Source organism: Natator depressus, chromosome 2 (genome assembly GCF_965152275.1).
Source record: "Natator depressus isolate rNatDep1 chromosome 2, rNatDep2.hap1, whole genome shotgun sequence".
Taxonomy (NCBI): domain Eukaryota; kingdom Metazoa; phylum Chordata; order Testudines; family Cheloniidae; genus Natator; species Natator depressus.
In genome coordinates, this window is record NC_134235.1 from 162,673,512 (window position 1) to 162,698,042 (window position 24,531).

The 24,531-nt window shown below is 42.4% G+C and overlaps 1 protein-coding gene across 1 annotated transcript in view; it reads right to left on the reverse strand.

Moving 5' to 3' along the window:
• The window catches only part of IKZF1 (IKAROS family zinc finger 1), a 91,734-nt gene that overhangs the window by 25,058 nt on the left and 42,145 nt on the right, over positions 1–24,531 (reverse strand). The window contains exons 4-5 of the mRNA XM_074943220.1: positions 3,036–3,095; positions 429–689 (exon numbers count right to left, since the gene is read on the reverse strand). Coding sequence (XP_074799321.1) covers positions 429–689; positions 3,036–3,095 — 321 coding nt within the window. The remainder of the gene's footprint in view (positions 1–428; positions 690–3,035; positions 3,096–24,531) is intronic.

Here is a 24,531-nt window from a genome sequence, read left to right on the forward strand (position 1 = left end):
CATCGTTGAGAACCACTGAGTTATATGATAGCATATCAGGGGGGTAGCCGTGTTAGTCTGGATCCGTAAAAGCGGCAGAGTCCTGTGACACCTTATAGACTAACAGACGCATGCTCCAATACGTCTGTTAGTCTATAAGGTGCCACAGGACTCTGCCGCTTTTATGATAGCATATGTTAGTGCTGAACCCTTAAACCATGGGTTCCTTTTCAATTTCAGACTTTCTGGGATGGAATCAATTGACTTCAGGGGGAATCTTGCTTCATTTCAAAGTCAGAATGGAATGGCTCAGTAACACAGTTTCAAATGCTTAAGGAAGCTGCATTGACATACAAAAGGGAACATGCTCCCAACACTCATAAAATAAGTCTTTTCCTATTTATGTGGCCATTTCTTGGCCCTAAAGGAAAAACTATGCCAGGCCTTACCAGTGTGGCTTCTTTTGTGAACCATGAGCACATTGGGACCGATGCAAATTATCCCACAGATATCACATTTTAGCTTTCCGTTAGGAAGTCGAATGCCTCCAACTCCTGACATAGCTTTGCTGCCTGGGCCATTGTGTGAGCCATTCATTTTCTCTCCAGAGGCATCAAGCATTCGTAAATCCTCCGCACATTCTTCCCCATTCATTTCACAGGCACGCCCATTCTCTTCATCACTCTGAGTCTCTATTTTAATATTACTGGCTGAAAAAAACAATACAGGATGCCACTCAGTTTTGTTACAAAAGAAACATAGTGGCAAAGAAACAATCAAATCAAAGAAGAAAACTTCTAAACAGAATGTACAATATACCTAGGCACAGAAACCAGTGATATGGAGACATTTTTATGTGCAACATGGTGAGTTCTGTGACATATGGAATAATGTGCAATGGATACCAGTAACCAAACACAAGATGATTAAGGCTTTCAGATTTCTGCAGCTGTAATATCTGCATCGTCAATCCAAATGAAATGGAAGGAGAGTAATTATGAATCCATATTGTTTGGACACCAAATAGTGAAAATGAGTACCCATCAAAGATAATGGATGCCATTAAAAAATACATTTGCCACTCTCTATCCTCGATAGCCTTACCAAGACACCTCTTCTTCTGTGAATAGGAAGAGATTGAGGGTTGTACCGATCTTGAATCTACATACTGATTGATTATTTGTCACTATGGAAGGAGACAGCATGGCAGTGGGAAAGAAGAGGACTCAGGCACAGATGAAGAAACCAAAGAGTGAGAGGGAAGAGGCTGAGGCCTCTGGAACTGGAACTGTGGTTGAAGTAAAAGGAGTAGGACTCGTGCACTTGGGACAGCATGACTGAATGCTACTGGGTGACAGGAGAAGGTCTCTAGAACTAAGGACAAGTGGTGAGAAGGGGGCCAAGTCAGCAGGAGAAAATAGGAGAATGGTTTAGACCAGATACAGGAACTGGTGGCTGAATGGAGCGGTCCCATACTTAAAACATAGTCACTGTATTCCCCATGCAGGCTGAGTGGATGAGAGAATGGGTTGGCATTATAAACCTTTAAAAGAATTGCATCAGAAAATCTGCTTCTTCCTGTTTATCTTAAGTCCCTTTTTTAATGCATGTGAAACTGTGTAATTATTCAGGTAATAAGGGTAAAAAAGGTACTACTGTTTGAATTACATAAATTAATTTTTCTCTTGCTAATATGAATAAACTACAGGTAAAATGTTTGTGTATGATAACTGCCTTTGGCAGCTGCTGCAAAGGTGACTGTTATCTTATGTGTACACAGCAAAGACCTGAACCTCTGAGAATTAACCAACTATGGGAGAGGCCTGTAGTCAATTATGATAACTCCATTATTCACTCTTTACCCCTGCACAGGGGTTGTATTATGTTGAATGTGGAGTAATAACCTTTTCATCTTTTTCCTCAATACCACAGCTGGTCAAAATTTTTCTAATTAATTTTATTTGTTGTTGAAAATGAGCCTTTTCTTAAATTGAAAATGATTGTTACAATTGAGGGTTTTTTTTCCAAAAAACTTTTATTTTCATCAGCAAAATAAAAGCAATGAAAAAATGTAAATGATTGGCTGAGCACATACCTATTTTCACCCAATCCAGAGCCAGGATTTTCTTCCATTGTAATAACAATGATTTCATATCGACAAGAGATGTAAAAGATGATGCAACAATGACATATATTAAGCCAAGGTCAATAAGGGACAATAGACCTTGATGTTCTTCTAAATATGAAACCAGTTCACCAAACTCTGATCTCTGTTACACCCAACAATTGCACTGAAGTAAAATGATTCCAGTGGGATTGCACAGATGTAATTGATGGTAGAATTTGGCTCAATATATGTATTGCTACAGGATAGAAGTTGAGGACAAAGGAGTTTAGTTTTGGCACTGGTGGGCTATGCATCTTTTATAGGTCTATAGGGTCATTCTAGATATTTTTAATGTGTTTTTAAGATAAAGCATTTCTATTACATATGCAACCTAAGCCTGGGACAAGTGCACACGTTTCCTCTCCAGCTTTCTTCTTAATGAGGAGAATAATTCAGAAGTCCAGAAAAAAATACCACTCACCTCTTAGCAATTTGAAAAACACAACATATTTATACACTACGTGACTGGTAATCAGAAGTGATCAGTAGTTTTCTCTATACTCAGTGGCAGTCGGGAAGCACTCATTTGCAAATGTGACCCCAAAAATGTACTGTCTTGTCACTTGACTGTTTTCAGCCAATCTTGCATCCGCCTTTTTCTCTTGCTTGTAGAAATAAATTATTGAACAAAGTTAGCCTTATTTTTCAAAAATTACAAATTTTTCTGTATTAGCAGACCCAGCCAAATGTGACTTTTAAAACATTGGTATCTACTAAGAGAAAAACTTAATGTGGGGATACAAAAAGGACTAGACCGTTTAAGTCCTTCAACAGTATATGTAACTAAATGCAGACAAATGTAAATTAGTGAGCACTGAAGTGACGGAAAAAAATAAAAGTGCTAGATGGACATGCCCGTCAGTGAATTGAGAGCACACTGTATACTTACAGGAAAAAGATTTGGGAATTATTGCGTGAAAATCTCTAAAGCCTTCAGCCCCATAGGTAGCTGCAACAAAGAAGGCAAACAGAATGCTGGGTTGTGGTACTGCTAGCAGTAAAAGTCGAAGAAGATGATATTATTGCTACAAAAGACGTTGCTTACCTAAAAGAGAGGCAGAACTATCACCACAGACATAGCACAGAAAAAACACAATATAAAGGAAGGACAGCAGAACGATCGCTAGAAGGAGAATCCTCATGTACGTGCGCAGTCATTTCCCTTTGAAAAATGCTGTTTTTCCACAGAGTTCCACAAGTTCTTGCAGATCATCAACATGATTTTTTTTTTTATTGAGGCCTTGTCTACACGGGTTTTTCACCACCAGTGTAGCTAAACAGTGTAGTGTAGCTGCACTGATGCATAAACCTAGTGCAGACATATTGTACTGACTTGCGGCAACCTGAGGTGAGCTGCACCATGGCAAATAGTATAAACCAAGGCAATGCTTCTGCTATGGCTTTTGCAGTGGTGCACCTGCTTTGGTTTAGCTACACTGGTGGCTAAAAAAATCCAGCAAAGACAAGGCCTAATTCCAATCAACTGCACCTATGCAGCCCCATTTATTATAATAGAGTTGCACAGGTATTCCTGGTTTCAGAGTAGCAGCCGTGTTAGTCTGTATTTGCAAAAAGAAAAGGAGTACTTGTGGCACCTTAGAGACGAACAAATTGCAGAACTTTTATTACTGGGGAAGATGTGAGAGAAGGAAAGAGCCAAGCTTGTCTCTGAGGGAATTTACAGGTCTGGCTGTTAGGAAAATAGATCTCTGCACGAAAAAATGGAGCACATTTTTACAGAGTAACTTTTCAGAGTACTTTAATTACTGAAAATAGCCATGGAGGTATAGCGTATCAATGTACTCAACAGGAGCCTGGATGTGTTAGAGCAGGAATGGGGACGAAAACGAGTGGAAATGGGAGTGTGTTTAACATGAGGGGATGCGGAAAGGAAATTAGTTTAAATGTATTAAAGCAGATTTTTTTAATTGTGATCAATGGCATGGTGTCAGTTTTAAAGTTTTGTCTGAAGCTTTATACTTGGATTGGATTAAATATCAACATTTTCTGTTTCAGTTGGAAGATGAGCCTTGTATGGTCTCCTTCCCTTCTATAGAGGTATTTCTAGTGTCACATCATCTTGTGATGTCACATCATCTGAGCAGGGAGCAGGATTTGTATTTCAGGTTTATTGATGCAACAATAAATATTTGATACTTTGTGTTTTCCAGACAACAAAATATGAATTGCCCAGTATTGTACAGATAACCTAACCCAGGCACACTATATGATATATTATTATTATGAAATCCTAGCCCTTCTAACCCAGTCAAACCATTATTCTTTTAATTAATATGCTTAAATTTGGTTAGAGATGACCTTTTAAGCTCCTGTACAGGTTGGGCCTGATTCAACACAGTGATACTTCATTTTTACTCTAATGTAATGCCACTGAATTACACCAGCAAAACTCTGGACTAATGTGGTGGTGAATTAGGCTCCAGATACATAAGAGGTTAAATCAGAATCCACTTTCACTGTGATGAATGCATATATTGCACCAATGTGACTGAACTACCAAGTCCCCCAAGAATGATGTGATAAATGCCAAAAGACAATTGCAGGAAAGGCAACTGAAAGGTAAAAGAGGATCTTGCAGATTTTAAGAGACCATGATATTAAGAGAACCATCTATCCAATGTACATCTCCCACAATCCCCAGCTTCCTCACATGGTTCCTCACGGGTCCAAGGCGCCTCTGTCTCCTAGCCACATACCAAATCCTTCATCTTCCTACCCCCAACGATTTCCACAATACTGGTAGGTAATATCAACCTGCAGCACGTTGGAAACTGCAGATATAAGGACAGACAGCAAATTGAGTTTAATATCAAAGTATATGAGCAGGGCTAATGTAATGATTATTCTATTACTTTTCACATGTGTTTCAACAAAACCTCAATTTTTAAACTGAAATGATGCTGCTGCAAGATTTCCAGTCTGCTGCACAAGAGTGCTGCAGAAATCTAAGAAGCTAGTGGCAGAAGTTACAGGCCCAGCTTTCTGCACAGTGCACAGGGGACTTGGTACGAGCAAAATGTAACTACAGCATAGCAAGTATTAAGGGAAGACAGAGGGATTTTCAGATGATAGAGGTCAGATTTGTGTTTCTCTGTGTGTGTGTGTGTGTGTGTGTGTGTGTGTACAGAATGCTGTTCAGGATTCTTGTTGGTTTAGAGGAGGAAATCAGGGCTTTTGCTACACATAGACTGTTTCATATTTTTATGGTGAAGGGGTGGCTGGTGGAGAAGTTGGGTTATTTTTGGCCCTTTGAGAAAAGGATTTGGGCCCTGATCCTCAAAGGTATTTAGGTGCCCCATGATCCCCTGGGAGGAGCTGGACAACATGGAGTGAGAAATGAGGGGTTTTGTCATGAATGAAGATTTGACATCTGGGAAGAAGGGGGAGAGAGACCACAATGGGTTGCTTGGGAAACAGGAGGCTCTTAATAGCTGATAGAGGATTTGGCAGTTGAGTCGGGTGTTCGGGACTTTGTCACAGGAAGGGAAAGGAAACACCCACACTCTCCTCTTTTGTTTTCTTCTCTCCTCCTTTTCCCCCTCTCAAGCCGCAAGCCATGAAGCTGCAGAATCCGAGCAGACACAGTGCCTCACTTTGAAGCATCCTTACTGTGCAAGCTGCTTGTTGTAAGGAATCGACTCAGAAATCTTGACTCACTATTCATGGGATGCAGTATAATTTAATAGGTGGAAATCTGAGGCAAAAAGAGTTCTCACTGAGCAATGAAAAGCCTTTGCTGAAATATAGTCAGGCAAGATCAACAGGCCATTTGTCAGAGAACTTAACTAACTTCTGGTGAAACAGTAAATCCTGCTGTTTACATACTATGACTGTCTCGATCCAGTAAATGTCTGTTTTACATGCTGGATTATAGTTTCTAGTCCAGCTCTGAAGTCCGTTTATGCAACCCACATATAAAGAAAGCTAAATTTTTTTGCTGTGAGAAGGAACTGCCTTTTTGTATGCTATCCTCTCCCTGGGTGTCTGTGCATCAGTTCTTAGAATGGCTTGACTCTAGCCTAAAGACACAAGGCAAAATTTTCAAGAGCCCCTATGTGATTTAGGGGTCTACGAGCCTAAGACTCATTGAAAGTCAAAGGGTCTTATGGGCCATTTTTTCAAAACTATTTAGGAGAGTAAGGTGGGAATTATCCAATGGGAATTAGGCACCTATCTGCATATTTAAGTGCCTAAGTAGATTTGAAAATCTGGCCCTAAGTATTTGTCACTTTTGAAAATGGGACTAAGAGTACGTCTACACTATGAAATTAGGTCGAATTTATAGAAGTCGGTTTTTTAGAAATCGGTTTTATATATTCGAGTGTGTGTGTCCCCACAGAAAATGCTCTAAGTGCATTGAGTGCATTAACTCGGCGGAGTGCTTCCACAGTACCAAGGCAAGCGTCGACTTCCGGAGTGTTGCACTGTGGGTAGCTATCCCACAGTTCCCGCAGTCTCCGCTGCCCATTGGAATTCTGGGTTGAGATCCCAATGCCCGATGGGGCTAAAACATTGTCGCGGGTGGTTCTGGGTACATATCGTCAGGCCCCCGTTCCCTCCCTCCCTCCGTGAAAGCAGCAGCAGACAATCGTTTTGCGCCTTTTTTCCTGAGTTACCTGTGCAGACGCCATACCATGGCAAGCATGGAGCCCGCTCAGCTCACTGTCACCGTATGTCTCCTGGGTGCTGGCAGACACGGTACTGCATTGCTACACAACAGCAGCAACCCATTGCCTTGTGGCAGCAGATGGTGCAATAGGACTGGTAGCCGTCATCGTCATGTCCGAGGTGCTCCTGGTCGCCTCTGTGAGGTCGATCAGGAGCGCCTGGGCAGACACGGGCGCAGGGACTAAATTTGGAGTGACCTGATCAGGTCATTCTCTTTAGTCCTGCAGTCAGTCCTATTGAACCATCTTATGGTGAGCAGGCAGGTGATACGGATTGCTAGCCGTCCTATTGCATCATCTTCTGCCGGGCAGGCAAGAGATGAGGATGGCTAGCAGTCCTATTGTACCATCTTCTGCCGAGCAGCCATGAGATGTGGATGGCATGCAGTCCTTCTGCACCGTCTGCTGCCAGCCAAAGATGTAAAAGATAGATGGAGTGTATCAAAACAAGAAATAGACCAGATTTGTTCTGTACTCATTTGCAAACCCCCCCCCCCGCCCCCTGTCTAGGGGACTCATTCCTCTAGGTCACACTGCAGACACTCACAGAGAAGGTGCAGCGAAGTAAATCTAGCCATGTATCAATCAGAGGCCAGACTAACTTCCTTGTTCCAATAAGAACAATAACTTAGGTGCACCATTTCTTGTTGGAACCCTCCGTGAAGTCCTGCCTGAAATACTCCTTGATGTAAAGCCACCCCCTTTGTTGATTTTAACTCCCTGTAAGCCAACCCTGTAAGCCATGTCGTCAGTCGCCCCTCCCTGCGTCAGAGCAATGGCAAACAATCGTGCATCTGAGTTGAGAGTGCTGTCCAGAGCAGTCACAATGGAGCACTCTGGGATAGCTCCCGGAGGCCAATACCGTCGAATTTTGTCCACAGTACCCCAAATTCGACCCGGCAAGGCCGATTTAAGCGCTAATCCACTTGTCAGGGGAGGAGTAAGGAAATTGATTTTAAGAGCCCTTTAAGTCGAAATAAAGGGCTTCATCGTGTGGACGGGTGCAGGTTTACATTGATTTAACACTGCTAAATTCGACCTAAAGTCCTAGTGCAGACCAGGGCTAAACCTCCTAAATCACTTAAGTGCTTTTGAAAATGTTACCCTTATTCTCTTCAAGTGGGATTTTCCAAGGAGTTTATGACTGCAGGGCTAGATTTGCAATGGTATTTAAGTGCCTAAAGATGCAAAGAGATGCCTAGTGAGATACTCAAAAGCACCTAAGCAAATTAGGTGCCCAAGTCACACTGATTTCAATAGGACTTAAGGGTTTACCTTGCTTAGACACTTTTGAAAATACCACTAGGGAATCTTCATTTTGTGATACTTAAGGGTATTTGTACACTGCAATTAAAACCCCGCGGCTGGCCTGTGCCAGCTGACTCAAGCTCGCGGAGCTCAGGATCAGGCATTGTTTAACTGCGGTGCAGATGTTTGGGCTCAGGCTGCAGCCCAGATTCTGAGACCCTCCCATCTCGCAGGGTCCTAGAAGTCAATAGCAAAGGAAAGGTCCTTTTGAGTGTTTGGGTTATTTTTTGTGTGTGCAAATTTTGTTTTAATTTGATATTTTAAGGGAAGTTGGAAGTATTCTGCTGCTATCAATTGATGTTTTAATGATAGATTTAAAGTACAGCAAGATTTTTGCATGAAGGATACTGTAACTGTGCAAGCAGAAGATGGATAAAGCTGCAACAAGAGCAAATTGATTTGAATACTGGATTTAAAATGTTGTGCTGAAGAGAATAAAATCTTTAATACCATCCTTGCTAGCAAATTACAGACAATACTGCTGAAGAAGACAGGAACAGATTATTATTTATTATTTAAAAAATAAACAAGAAAATCAATCCAAGCTTTGAGACAACACATGGAGCGAAACTTTGCTCTCATTTACCCTGGTAAAAGTCTGCCTAAATATAATAGTTTCAGTAATTCACATTATTTTATTTTACAAATATTTTCAAATAAAATCAGATGTGGTGGGGTTTTTGTTTTGTTTTTTAAAGTGGGGAGGGGTTTTGACTCAGATTGTGATGCTAATTACCCAGCTGAAGTCACAGTCACTTAGTTTGTGACATCACAACGAGTTGCTGTGGAAACAATTTTGCTGTCACAAAGAGGAGTAGTGCTACAGGTGGGGAAGAAGCAGCTGGGTTTATGAATGCCTCAGAAATATCCTTAGTATAAAAGACCAAAGGGAGGAAACAATTCACAGAAATACAAGACATACAGGCGAGGCGTTTATCCACAGAATGGTTTTCAAAGATACAAAATTCATGGGCTGGCTTGTAAAATAATGAATTAAGTTTATTCTCTAGTTTGACTTTTTTATTAATAACTCTTTCCCAACCCATCCCCCCATGCCTTTTTAAAGCTTTCTCCATGGAGCTGTGAAATGTCTTTTAAAAGGTCTGGGCAGAAGTTAATAATGATAATAATGAGGTTAATAACAATAAGTAATAATAGCTTCAGTCATTCACTTCAAGGAGAAAGTAAAGAAATGTGTGAGTTTCCTTATCTGGATCATTTTTTTTTATGGGGTTGGTCCAGGTTACCAGTTCAAGGGACACAATATGGCCTTGCTAGACTTATCCCAAACTGACTGATTCTTGAACTCCAGAAAAAAGGAGATGAGGCCAAATTGTTTTAAAAGTGGCCTGTGATTTTGCATGTGCAGTTATTGCACTTGCATGTACAAGTACCAACTGGCACATGCATATGTGATACTTACATGTGTGAAGTGCTTAATTTTTAATGAACAAGGTGCCAGGGCTCAAGCAATTTTTTTACTTTCATAACTAATGCAGCAAGCCCAGAGGTGCCAGGGCTATGAACTGCCAGGCCTAGAGGTGCCGGGGCTCAGCCTTGGCAAGTTCTGGCACAAATTAAGCATTGCATGTGTGAAATAATAAAAAAAAAAAAAACCTAGATGCCATTTAAGGTTGGCTAAAAAATTGGACATTGAAATACACTATTCACATGGATAAAAGAACTATTTTTTAAAAAGCTTCCCAACCCCCTAAAAGCAACAACCACCACTTGGCTACAAACCAACCTGAACAAATTCCAGTACAGCACTTTCATCAGAAAAGGATTCAACCTGTTAAAAGAATTCAGTGTGCCAAGGAACAGCAGAACCAGTAAGACAAATATAAGCTAACTCCTGAAACAGATGAGTAAACCTAGTGACAGAATAGGCCGACTTCCCTTCACAACCACTTGTTTGTGAGTCATTTACTGTAACACAAATTCCAAAATGGCAAAGAAGAGATTGTGGATGAAACTGCAGGTACTTTATAATAATTGGGCAGCTGCTCAGAATCATCCACTTCTCAGATGGATTTTAAAAAGGAAAAAGGAAAAAAAGAAGAAGGGTTAGCACTAAGATCCACCAATGCCTTGAGGCCCCCTGCAACTGCAGCAAACTGGGCATGTGGGATAAGGAGGATTCCTGATGCATCCTTCTGAAGTAAACTCAACCACTCCCTCTACTCAAGGTTCCTAGACAATCAGCCTTTGGAATCAACTTGTTCCCTACCCCAATTTTGGCTTTTACTCAAATATACATGATTCCAGACACACAGGCTCCTTCAGATAAGCTATCTCCCACAGGACAACCACTCTGGTGAGCTCCACCCATCTGGTGATCTGAGGCTGCCATTTCCTTCCACTGCAAATGCAAAACCTGAGCTAGAGTTCACAGAAGAAGCACATCAGTATGACAGTTGATGAGCAAAATATCCCTGCTTCCACATTCTCTTAATGAAGGAATAAAGTTGCCCTTCGCTTATTGTGTCATGCAAACAGATTGGCATTTTCTTGTGGAACTGTAAGTACAACATGCAAGTCAGTGCATAGTGAATGTAAGTGAGCCACTCCTTTCTGTATGTCCACAAAAGGGGTTTCTATTTCTCCAGGCCTGTGGGGATTTATGCATAGCCTCCTATTAACATCCGATTATCCAAGAAATCCCCACCACACCAAGAAGAGAAAGCACCAAAGAATTCTGTTGCAGCAATGCAGGTGATCTGGTAAAGTCCAACAAAAGCAGATGGGGGCTAGGGAGTGGGAAACTATTTTGCACGTAGAACAATGATCAGACCTAAGGTCCCAATTCAAAAAGGTACTTAGGCATGTGAGTATTCCTATTTAAATCTATTAAACATGCATCCAGCTTTCAGCATGTGAAGTACCTTGCCGAAGCAGGGCCTAACTAATTAGGTTCTAGAGGGCTTTATAATCAGTTCAATGGGTCTGATCTAAACTAGAAGGGTGTTTGAATCCAAGCAGTTTATCTGACCCATCTCTGTTAACTAGCTGCCTGTTTGGTGTTCACCTGAAGTATCAATAAAATTATGCATTGTGGAAGGAAGAAAAGTTTTATCAGACAGAGACATTGATCAAGTGCCACTTATAGGTGCTAACAACCTGAGATTTATAAGAGACAAGGTGGATGATATATCATCCTTATTGGACCAACTTCTGTTGGTGAGACAGACAAGCTTTCGAGCTTACACAGAGCTCTTCTTCAAGTCTGGGAAAGGTACTCAGAGTGTCACAGCTAAACACAAGATTGAACAGATGGTTTAGCATAAGTAGTTAGCACACATTCTAAGAGACCATTCAAGGTGAGCTTTCTAAGGCTTGGTCTACACCGGTGGCTCTCAACCTTTCTAAACTACGGTACCCTTTTCAGGAGTCTGATTTGTCTTGCGTACTCCCAACTTTCACCTCACTTAAATACTACTTGCTTACATAATCAGACATCAAAATACAAAAGGGTCACACGACACTACTACTGAAAAATTGCTTACTTTCTCATTTTTGGCATATAATTATAAATCAATTGGAATATAAATATTGTACTTACATTTCAGTGTACAGTATATGCAGCAGTTTAAGCAAGTCATTGTATAAAGTTTTAGTTTGTACTGACTTTACGAATGCTTTTTATGTAGGCTTTTGTAAAACTAGGCAAGTATCTAGATGAGCTGATGGATGCCTTGGTGTCCCCAACACATACCCATGGTTGAGAACCACTGGTCTACACTACAGAGTTAGGCTGATGTTAGGCAGCTTACATCGACCTAATTGTGTCAGTGTCTGTGCTAGAATGCTGCTTCTGCATTCAAGTAAGTGGTCCGCTATGCCGACACAATACCTCCACACGAGGCACAGTACTAGTGTCAGTGTAGTTAGAACGTGCAATAGACACTGTGTAACTTTAGATCGGCATTTGGCTGTCAGCCCCAGATGACAGGCTCAAAACTGCCCTCCCCCGCCCCGGTGCTGACAATTGGGGTGGGGCAGCTGTGAGCCCCACACATACAGCCCCATACATACAGCTGTCAGGCTCAGGGCAGCGGCTGGGCTCCAGTTAATAGTGGCTCACAATGCCCCACTTCAGTGGATGGAAGTGCTCCAGGTGAGGATGTGCACTGCTGACAGAAGGAGCATAGTGTGGGCATGAACCACCCCTTTAATTACTGTGGTGGCTATGTGTCAACTTAACTTAAATCAACTTAATTTTGTACTATAGATATGCCCTAAAACTGGTAGCAAAGGCTCATGCTTTTCGTACAGGGACTCCAGGTTTGATTCTCCCTAACAGTGACCCACCCAGGGGCACAGTGTTGCACAAATGCAGTGCCTTGCCTCCTCTGTTTCTGTCTGAATTTATTTTGCAGGCACATTAAAGAATAAGAAAATAACACCAGGGCATTTGGGGGGAATTTTTAAATAATGCAAGTCACAATATATAATAAAAGGTTATATGAAATCTTTGTCAGATGTGAAAATATTCACAGCGGACATAGGCGCATCTGCGCGTATGCATACGGTGAAGGGGGTGTGCTGATGTGAAGCTGCTTTCGGCAAAGAATTTATAGATACCGAACTTCCTGGCTTTTGTTGTACCAACAGTTTTCCAAAAGAAGCAGAACTTGATACATATCATAATTTAAGAGCTTGTCTAAACCTGAAATGCTACCGCAACACAGCAGCTGCAGCACTTCAGTGTACACGCTAGCGATGCTGAAAGGAGGGGTTCTCCTGGGAGTGTACGTAATCCACCTGCTTGACAGGTGCTAGCTAGGTTGACAGAAGAACTCGTCTGTTGACCTAGCACTGTCTACACCAGGGGTTAGGTCGAATTAACTCCATTGCTCAAGGGGTTGGATTGAGCAACATAGTGGGTCGACCTAACTTTTTGCTGCAGACCGCACCTAACACCAATAATGACCTCTCCTGATAGGAGAGACATCCACTATCTCTCAAAACCTTCCTCCAAGGACACTTAAGGGAAACTTATCAGTGTTGATCTGCACTCTAGATTGTGCTGTTTTTAAACACAAACAACAACAACAACAAAATCTACTGCCTTGCTGTGTATGGATTCCACTTTCTGATTTGGAGTGTGGCAACACCAGAGAATTTTAAGATGAGAGTTTTGCAATCACAAAGAGAGCATTTAGTATTGCAATAAAAGGGCTGACTGGTGCGGAACGAGTCTTTGGAGAAGAGGGGAGGTTCACTGAGGTAAGGAATTAACAGTGGGGCCTAAAGAAAACTACCAGGCTGGAGAGACAGGTGTGTTCATAAACGAAGCATTGTAGTTATATGTGTAAAAGCTCAGTGCTGAGTTACCAGAAGAGACCACACTGGAGAGATTCCTAGCCAAAGGAAGGGCACAATGAGGTGGGGATCCAGGAACCCAGACAGTGGAATAAGGCTACAGACTGGTGGTCAGGTATATATAAGTGATGTGTAGTTAGGGGAGAGCATTTAAGCCCACTGAAAAACCCTCTGTGAAATCTTTGTACATGCTGGATACATCAAGAATGATCATTTATAAGAGTAATATGGTTTAGGTGGAAAGAGATGTATTAATTAAAGACACTGTATTAATTACCCCCTGCAAAAAGAAGGTAAAATTTTTCAATGCTCAAACTCGATGAACAATTTACACGTCTTGAGTGACTTCTATGGAAGGATGCAGATTTACATCAGCTCCTAAATGCAACTGATCTGTTTCAATACTAGTTTGCATATTTAAAGTGATATAACCTCACTATGAAGCAGACTCCTTTTCCTCCTCTGGTGGCAGAACAGCAGCACAGCATAGAACTATTACCAGGGATTCTTCCGCTGTCATGGTGACACATTGTACTGTATGTTAAGAGACCGCTGAGGTCTTAAAGGTTGGTAGGCCTAGAATGAGATCTACCAGCTGTGTTTTGGTTTGTGGGTGTGTCTGTACAAATCCCATCATCCCTCTGCGCTGCCTGTGTGTTCTGCTCTTGAGAACAGGTCAAACCTTGAAACAGACAAGAATCTTGCCACCCCATCTCTTGTAGACAGGTCACTGAAAAGAGAAATTGACTTTTTATAATGTTCCAGGCCTCATTTTATGGAAACGATAGATTTTTTTCCTCCCTCTTTCCTAGGGTTAGATCAATTGGGAAAATAATTCTGAGTTAGGTTAAGTTTCAGGCCTATGAGGATTTGTCTACGGTGAAAAAAAAAACCAACCCATAGTAGCAAATCTCAGATCCCGGGTCAACTGATTTAGGTTTGTGCTACAGGGCTGAAAATAGCCATGCGGAAGTTCCTGCTCAGGCTGGAGATGTACTCAGCCAAGGGGGATGCATCTCAGAGCCTGACTCAGTTGACCCAGGCTCTGAGACTTGCTGCTATGGGTTTAGTGTGTTTGTGCAGCGTAGACAAGCCCTTAGTCATGACAGTATCCCTTTGCCTCGTTAGACACTTTTGTCTGACTCTTTTGATGCGTTTTCTTCTCAGATGTTAGAGCCAATAGCAGCCAACTGTTGTGATGAAATCTAACTCTTTGGGAAGGACACCTAAAACTATTACGCTGAAAACTTGTATCAGCTTTTTGGATCTCACTGATGGAGATAGCCCTTGAAGCAAGTCTCTTTACAAAATGATTCCTTCCCCCTTGTATATTGCAGCCAATCTGTTGCTAGCGTGGGGATCGTATATCTGGTATTATGGACAAGGAAAATGTCCAGTATGTGCTAAAAGTAATTGGGTGTTCCGAACAGTGATGGGAGAACCTCAAAGGGCTCACAGGTTTGGACCAAGTTGGAAACATCTTACTTAGCTTACATTTATCCCAACCTTTTAAAGTCTCTTTTTTTTAATCTGACTTTCCCATCCCCTTTTCCACATCCCCAACTTCTTTATCCTCATCCAAGGGAAAAAACAAATCCTTCTTCCTTCCCCTGGACACAGTCAGATCCCAACTATTATTGGGACTGGGTGGGAGGAAATCTCTGAAGTAATTTTCTCTTCTGTGCTGCATCCAACAGCTCTAACCAAATGTTGCCTGTTGCAGCTTTCCTAAGGTCTGAGATACCTCAGAACACAATGCTAAGACAAACCCAGAATTTGTGGGAGTTTAAGATAACAGCTGATACAGCAGAGATTGTCAGAACTCTTGTAACCCCCAGTGACTCACAATCAATTTAAAAAAAGACAGAAGTTCAGAAATGCCACCCACCTGCCTCAACGGCTGGGGGAACTTAATGAGGCCAGTGGTGAAAGGGGACAGTCCCAGCAGTGCAGGAGGGAGACACTTGCTCAGGGATGCCCAGTAGCTCCTCCACTCTCTGGCAGTCTCTGGCACCCATTGGCAGTTGAGGGGGAGTGGTGTTGAGTGTCATTATTCCACAGCTCCCAGGATTCACCTGGAGCTGGAACATATGGTGCCTCTTTTGGCTCTGTTCCAGCATCCCCACCCAACCCACCTGAACTAGGAATGGGAACCCGGTCTGGAAGATGCTGTGTGTCTAACCGATCTCCTGTTTAGGGGGCAGAAGGGAATTTTTTCTTCCAAGGGCCAACTGGCAGAGGACTGGGGAGTTTTTCACCTTTCTTGCAGCACCTTCAAGCCACTGTGGGTTAAGCAGGAATGTGCTTGGTACCTAGCTGAGGTGGTAATTCACCACAACTTGCAGCCAGCTTCCAGTGTGAGAATCAGATAAAAGACATTGAATTATGGTGATGGGCCTTCATTTCATAGAATAGGGTGATACCTTGTGGACCTCATGGGCTGAGGTCCTCACCCTTCTATACCTTCTTTCCCCCTTGCGGGGGGTGGTGGTGGTAGGACTCAGAACAAGGACAGTCCTGGGGGGTAGGCTGAGGACAGCCCACCCCAAGTTATGGATTATATGGTAGGAGCCCTATAAACCCCACATTGGAACCACTTAAGTACCTGCTATAGGGAAATACGGGTGATGGGCAGGGAGCGCTTCTCCCCTGGGTTTAAGTTTAATAAAACTTGCAGCTTGCCACTTAAAATCCACCCACGTGTCTATCCTCATTTCACCGCTGTGTCCACATCAAAGGGGGTTCTTGAACTGCAGGGGACATTACACTGAGTTGTAACAAAAAGGCAGAGGCACTTGCAGGCCAGTAACCACTTTAGGTGAGATGAACTGTTATGACCTAAGCTGTGATTGACATAAAATAGCTTTGAGATTTAGGCCTATTCTAAATTTTCCTTCCATCTGTTAGCACTAAAATTAGAGGTATGCTTTTACAATTTGTTGGCCACTTTTACTGAGCTGTGCTGTTAAGTAATGTCAATGTGCGATGTATTTTTTGTTGATTTAGCTAGTACAGTGCTTTCTTAGCGCTGAATTTTGTTCCTTTTATTCCAGGCCACAAGAAACTCTGTTTGGCACCATGGACCTCACATTTCTGTTAACAGGTTCACTGCTGCCTCACACATCAGGTATGTGATAAGACACTCGTGCATTGGAGAGTACAGCACCTATAGGAAAAAGCTGGTGCTCAAAGAAAACTGCTGTCACTCAGGTGTCATACCAGACACCAGCAGGAAAGGAGTTTACCGTCAAATTGACCAAGCTGATGATTTGAAGTGACAATTTATAATTTGAGCTTTTTGAGCCTGATTCTGATTTCACAGACACCAGTTTGACTCCACTGACACCAACTCCTGATTTACACTGGTACAAGTGAGATCAGAATCAAGTCTCTTTGCAGCTGGTATAAAGTGGTGTAGCTCAACTGAGGTCTTCCCTGTAGTGCTAAACACCTCCCCAGTAGTGTGCATGGCAAGTGAATGACAGATAGCATTGGCTAGGCCAAGCACAGTGAATGCTATTCCCCTTTCACTGATGCCAATGTCAATTAAGAGTAACTCAATTAAAGTAGGATCAGACCTAGTGTGGGCAATGTCGGTGCAAGCTTCCCTGTTCTGTGCTTCAGACGCACGTGAGTCATGACTTGCAACTTTCCAGCTAATCAATTCCTGAACTTCTCTTGAGCTATGACAGACAGTCACACTGAATTAGACCAAATAGTGCAGTGGTTTTATGATACAGAATAGGAGAATCGGAGGAGACAAAAACATTCATTCTCACTTTTGAGCTAAGGCCTCAATCCAACTCCCACTGAAGTCAATGAAAAGGATTATGTCTACTTCAAAGGAAGCTGGAGCAGGCCCTAAATAAGGTTCTGAATTCAGGGTTCTAGATGTCAAAGGCTAGTGTGTAACCCACTGAAACTCAGTCCTGATTTAGAAACAGAAAAACATCAGAAGTACTTTTAGGCTGGGGAATGGACAAGAAGGATAGCCGTGCGCTCAGTAGTGACCACTCTAATTATGCAGCCAATTTTACTTTTAATAATCTCTAAAAAGGTAGCCGAGATCACACACTTATTTTATACAATAATTAAGAAAACAAACAATCATTATTTTCAGAGTGCCAGCATCTTAAATTCTAATGATTTTTATCTACACACAAGAGAGGTTAACTAAGGCACCACAGACAAGTCTCTGCTGGCAGCAGTAAACAAATACCTCCAAGAAATCCCCAAAACAGAATCCATTTGATAAACTGGCCCTCATAAATACCACCCCATATTTAGTAGCTTCATAGATTTTAAGGCCAAAAGGGACCATTTATGATCTGGTCTGTCCTCCTCCATAACACAGGCCATAGAATTCCACCCAGTAAGTCCTGCATCAAGACCATAATTTCTGGTTGAGCCATAGTATCTTCTAGAAAGCCATTCAGTCTTGATTTAGAGGCTTCAAGTGATTGAAAATCTACTACAGCCCTAGGTAAGTTGTTCCAGTGGTTAATTACCATCTCTGTTAAAAATGTGCACCTTATTTCTAGTCTGAATTTGTCTAACTTCAGCTTTTGCTCCTTTGTTCAAGCCTAATAAATTGCTTTTTATTTGCTCACCTACCCCTAGAAGAAAACATTTTAAAAAGTGATTCGTGATTTTGGGCGCCTCCATCTCTGGGTGGTCATTCTTGAGACCCTTTTACAGGTCCTGATTTTCCAAAAGTGCTGGAGCACCCATGCTCTGAAAAGCAGGCCCTTTTAAGGTATCTCAAGTTCAGCATCCAAAAATGAACACCAAAAATCACCAGTTACTTTTGAAAATTGTGGCCATGCCCTTTTTATATGCGTGCATGTGCACGCATGCACTCTGGTAGCTTCTCACACATGTTTTGTCTATCCTAACCTATAGATAGGCCTGTGGAGAGCTAAACTATATTCTGAGACAAGTATCCCTGACTTCTGCAGCAGACTAAAACTTCTACAGCAGTTTCTGAAGCAGTTTCATTCCACATTCAAAACTGGAGGGTGTCTAATGAATTAAATATGAAAATGAGTAATCCAGTCAGCACAGCAGCCCTTGCGTTATTGACTCAGTCTTAATTTCAATTTTTTTTATGCTTGTTTTTAACACATTGCCGATTTTTGGACTGACAACACAGAGGGGACTGCAGCATAGATGGTGAGACACAGGCGAGTAGAGAAAGCACCCATGCTTTAACCCCCACAGTGTATACACTACACTGCTCTCTAATGCCCAAGCACTGCCTCCCATGTCTACACTGCTGTTTTTAAGCAGTGCAGTGTCCTGCTGCCTCCCTGCTGCCAGAGACTTCCCCCTCCTCCTCCCTCCCCCCCCAGCAATGAAAGGCTCTAGCAGGGAGATGCAATGGGGAAAGGCTCCAGCAATGGGAACGCTGCAGGGAAAGGCTCCAGGAAAGGCTTTCCCCACTGCCTTCCCCACTAACGGAGCCTTTCACTGTGCCGTGTAGCTACACACGCAGTGCCGGTACTCTACATGCCGCTGTAAGTGTAGACATAGTCACAGAAGTTGTCAGGGGATAAGCTGGAGGGTTTGTCAGCTGGGTAGTGGTTAGTTGGTGTTTTTGGCACCTGGGGAGGAGTGGAAGGTATCTTGGGGCTGTGGGATATACACGTTAGATGGGTTGTTCTGCTAATATGATCAGCAGAGAAACAGTTAACATTATTAACAGGTATTGTCCTCTTTAGGTTTCAGAGACCACAACCAGAGCTTTTTCAGACATTGCTTCCAATTTTGCAGCTGTAGGCGCCCCTGTCTGGTCATGCTCCATTGCTGAATAGCATGGAGTACAAGCTGCTTTGTGGTGACTGAAGGTACATTTTTTAAACACATCATTGACACAATGGGACTTAGGCTTCTAAATCAACTTGGGTGCTTTTGAAAATCTCACCCTGAGAACGCCATGGGACTTGAGTCCCCTAGGGAATCAGGATCTCTATTCTTCCACCTCAGCCATAGCTGAGGCATATCACAGCTTCCCCCTTGTCGGGTTTAACAGGAAACCTCCAGCTACTGTTCCTCTAACTGCTCCCACAAACACACACAGCAGTCTGGACATGTTACCTATTTCCTCCCACGCCACACTTGTATGTCTCCTTAGCTGCTCCCTTCCCTCCTGTGAGTCATGGAACAGAAGTTTGGAGAAAGTCCTACACGGGTTCTCAGGCCTCGTATCCAGGCAACCCAGTTCAAAGGCTTCAGAAGGCCCCCATGTAAAATATGTGCTTATAGCAACCCTGAAAATGCCTTTCTGAAGTGGATGGGGGCCGTACAATTCTCTCGGGGCAAGCGTTTCTGGCTGCCTGCAATCTCAGGAAGACCACACTGCACCATTTACATTTACCACACTTTTAAAGGGTTCGCTTCACAAACATGAGGCCTGGATCTGTACTCTTATCTTTAGGAGAAGAGCAAAGCCCAGATTCTGCAGCAAACTCTGTGGCTGAGGAACCACTTAATGCAGAGGCCCCAGGTCACAGCGAGACCTAGAAAGTGGCAGTGTTCCTCACACTCTAGTACAAGAGTTGCACGCATTGTTGCGGAGGGGTCTCACAGCTGCCTGGCAAATTAAGAAGGACTGAATGTGTCAGATACTTACTGCAGCTAGTTTAGTCTTTACTGTGGGTCTAGGCCAATACAGCTTTAATGTAATGGGGCAGATCCTCAGCTGCTTAAATCATCAAAGCTTCACTGAAGACAATGGAACTACAATAATTCACACCAGCTGAGGATCTGCCCTAATGTCTTCTTCACCGTCAGACAATACTGAAACAACTACATTAAAAGCTGCCATCACACACCCCTGCTCCAGAACCTCTAGGCTTGAACCTCCCCTGCTTATGGGTCTCTCTCTCCACTGCCCCACCCTTCAGCTCCACACTCCAGGAGGTGAAACCGAATACAAGCAATTGTGACTCTGCAGTTTGTGTGTCATATTGTAACTGGGTTTCCACATCCTCCTCGCACTATTGTAAAAGCACTCGAAGAGGAAGAAGTGCAAAATAATGAAATATAGGAATGCAGGAAAAGAGGAAGCAGCAGAGACATAGCAGCCCAACCGAAATGCTAAGAATTATGGAGAAGTGACAGAAAGGGAAGCACAGACCAGGAATTGCACTCAGTGGCTTAGCAAAAAAATAACAAACAATTTAAAAAAAAATAAGCTTGGCTTTTCTGCCTCTAAATCAACTTTTTAAATTAAGATTCCTGTTTGGCTTTCTCTGGCTTTATTTTTTTCATCTTAAGACAGTTACCGAATTGTGAAAATTCTGCACACAGATGGAATTGCCCCGAAAATAGGTGTTGATATAATGGGGCATTGTAAAAATCTTCAAATGAGGGGGAAGAACAATTTGAGGGGGGCATAACAAGAAGGAATAGAGAGAAACTCAAAAGAAAATAGCTCAGAATGTCTAGTTTAAATTTTTCCAAGGGTGAGAAGGGTCGATTAGACAATGGGTTCCTTTGCTGGAGGTGGCCATTGAGGAGATGGAGCAGAGGGGTTTAGGAGACGAGATTAAACACTGGCAAGGATTGGCCTATTGGGCAATCATGTACTAGTGCCAGCGGATGGAGCAGACAACTTAGGAAGTCCTTCCAATGAGATAATGTACAATTCTGTCCCACTACTTCAGAATGAAACTTGTCGACAGCAGAAAGGGTTTTAAAATTCATATGAAGTGTTTTCTCTTCTCCATTTGCTGGTAGAAGAGTCACAAAATAAAATACAAACCTCCTTTACAACCAGATCCAGCAGCCCGTGCTTAGTTTTTACTCTCTCTAGCTCCCACTGACTTTAACAGGAGTCTGCCTGACTAAGGGTGGAGTAGAACTTCAGGACCTGACTAAGGCAAGCTGACTTTCAGATTGCTTTACGAGTACAGTGGTGACACACTACATGTAAATGAAGGCAGGACATGGCATGACAGAAGTATACCAAAAATATATGGGGGCATATTTAGTTACTCTTTACTGGGTAAAAAGCCATCCTGCTGGGGCAAGCTCGCTCAAAGCCATCGGTGACCAGCCCTCTATGAGGAGTGAGGAAAAATGGACAGAGCAGATGTAAAGCAAAGGGGGGGGGGGGCTGTGAACTGCAGAGATGGGTCAGAACAGGCTGGCATGAAGTGATCAGGTGGAGGAGCCACAGGATCTATGCATTCTTGGATCTGAGCACCAAGAACTCCTACAAAGGGAATGTCAAGAGGCAATGGCTGCATTTCAGTCCTATAACGTGCCTGTGGGTAGGGAGAATGTCATCTGGTTCCCTCAACTCATGTTTAGTTCCAGGCACAAAGCTCATTTATTCTGGATTTGTACAGGAGGAGGGATGAATTGCACCTAATGTGTATTAGGTAGGGGAGGAACTTGGAATTTTATCTTATTTCACCTATTTATCTACTTTGTTCTGTATTATGTTGTATCAGCTTATTCCTTTAGCCTTTAAGATCAGCTGGAGATCTGATCTCTTTCACCTACTCTACAGTGCTTTCTATCCTTATTTTACCGTAAAAGCAACAATAGAAACATCAAAACAACAGAAATGATAACTGTATTGTTGATTTTGTCATATTGTCACTACCTATATACTGGCATACCAGCTATTTATTCATTGCATTTTTTGATAGTGATGGCAGATATGACAAAACTGAAAGGAAAGTAAATAATGCTGCGTGAGAGTGTGAGTGATTTTTACAGGTTTTTGGCAGCTCAATGTCACTTAGACATTACGAACGAGGGTTGGCATACCTTTGGGCGTGAGGCATAGGACCTGACTCTGCTATCAGTTTCGACACCCGGTTTGACTTCAGTGGAGTTACTCCTGGTTTACACCAACGTAAATGAAAGAAAAATCAGGCCTACATCTGTTTTAAATACAATTCCTTGTAAAGAAAAAAAAAAGTACTGTAATATGTAACTAAGCTATCAATATTCTCCATAGCAAAAGGATACAATTTCTCCATTTAATTTTGGATAAAGGATAGCAAGCAAAAGAGGCAGAATATTCTTGCTTTCCTGCCAGGACAGTCCTAAGGCCATTTATCTTTAGAGCAGTACAGCTGTTAATTTTTTTAAAAATGGAACTTTGGGCTCTGCTGGGAAGGGCCAAGAGGCTCCTGATCACACATGAAGGAATCAGTGGTTCTATGCATTATCACTGTGGGTTATCTGGTCAAGGAAAAACACTGTAGGGGGATTTTCACACTGATGAAAACTTGGAAAAGGAGAACATTGAAGTAACCATCGAAATGGATATTCAGGGGTCAAGGACTGTCTTCACTTCTTTTTGTGTTGATAACGTTACTTACCTTTTAACAAAGGCCTTCTCTCTCATAGCCCATAGTCTCCTGCTTGATCCTGCAATGAGCTTTACTGCGTGCCAGACTTTGACTTCAGGGAGGAAGGAGAGTCTAGGCGATAGGGCAATGAACTTGGACTTGGACTCAGACTCAGGAAATCTAGGTTCATTTCTTAGCTCAGCCACAGACTTCCTTTGTGATCATGGGAAAGTCACTTAATCTATCGTGTGTCTCACTTCCCCATCTGTAAAAAATGGGGATTATTGTTTCTCCAATGAAACTCAGCGGGACTTAAGTTCCAACATCACTTAGGCCCAGATACTCAAAGGTATTTAAGTGCCTAACTCCCATTGAAAGCAAAAGGAGATAGGTGCCTAAATAGCTTTGAGGATCTTGGCCTTAGGCACTTCTGAAAAGCTCAGCCACTATGTTTTGAGGGCTAGACAGTATCTTGCACTACAAAGCAGTACAAGGGCAAAAAACACACCTTTTACTCCATGCACAATACTCCCACATTACTTGTCTATGCATAGGGTGACCAGACAGCAAGTGTAAAAAACCGGGATGGGGGTTGGGGGTAATAGGAGCCTATATAAGAAAAAGCCCCAAATATCAGGACTGTCCCTATAAAATCAGGACATTTGGCCACCCTATCTATGCATCAGGGGACAAAGTGGGTGGTGTTATCCACCACAAAGCACCAACTGACCTTTGCTCCAGGGGGAGATGTAATCTACTACTGGTCAAGGGCAACAGGCAGTTTATTTCTCCCCTGGAGTGCTGGGGGAAGTAGGGAAGGAAATAATGACTTTTTGAGTTGTAATTTCTTTTCTAGGCTGCTCCCGCCCTGCCCTCTACTTAGGGTGAAATGTAAAGTCTCAGGTTTAACCTACGGTTAACAAAAAATGAAACAAAACTGAACCATCCTGAGAAAAATTTGCACAGTGCCGCCTTTCTCCAAAACATATTTTTACTGTCCCCATGCTTTGCAGTAGCCATGACAGACGTTCTTAGCGGTCAGAGAAAAGAAAAAAAGAGGCTCAAACTGCACCTTTATTGTAGGAAATGACTAACCACTAAAGTGCATGTTATCTCCAGGTCGGCTCTTGAAGCATTTCTCATGCTGAAACATGCATGTTTCAAATTCAGTTATGAGATGTGAAATCTCACTCCAAAAACAAATGGTCAGCGTGTTTTTATTCTGTAAGCAACTTTCACACCCTCCATAGCCTCAAAAGCACAGTAGCAAAGATAGGCCTAGACCAAAACACGCTCCTTCAACTTCAATCAGTTTGGGCCTACATCCAAAACTTCACATCTCTAAAAAATGGGCCTGTTTCATCATTGCATTGTGCCTCCTTTATGAGGGTAACTCCATTGAGTCACAGACATAACACTGGAGTAATGCCGTGGTGAACCAGGCACAGGAGTTGTTAACATTCCTCCTCTCCTCCTGAAGCTAGAGTGATATAGTAAATTGCTTCTCTGAGCAACTTTCAGCTACTAGCAGCTCAGATACTTAAAAACTGCAAAATAAATGAGGGGTTTGCAGGATATATTTAACTTGACTTACAAACTTTTATTTTACCTGATTCATAGAGCAGAAAGGACCGTTGTGATAATGCAGTCTGATCTCTTGTATAACACAGGCCATAGAACTTCCCCAAAATAATCCACTGGTGCTATTTATTTTGCTTCCACATATAATGAAACTGATATTTATTCTGTGCTA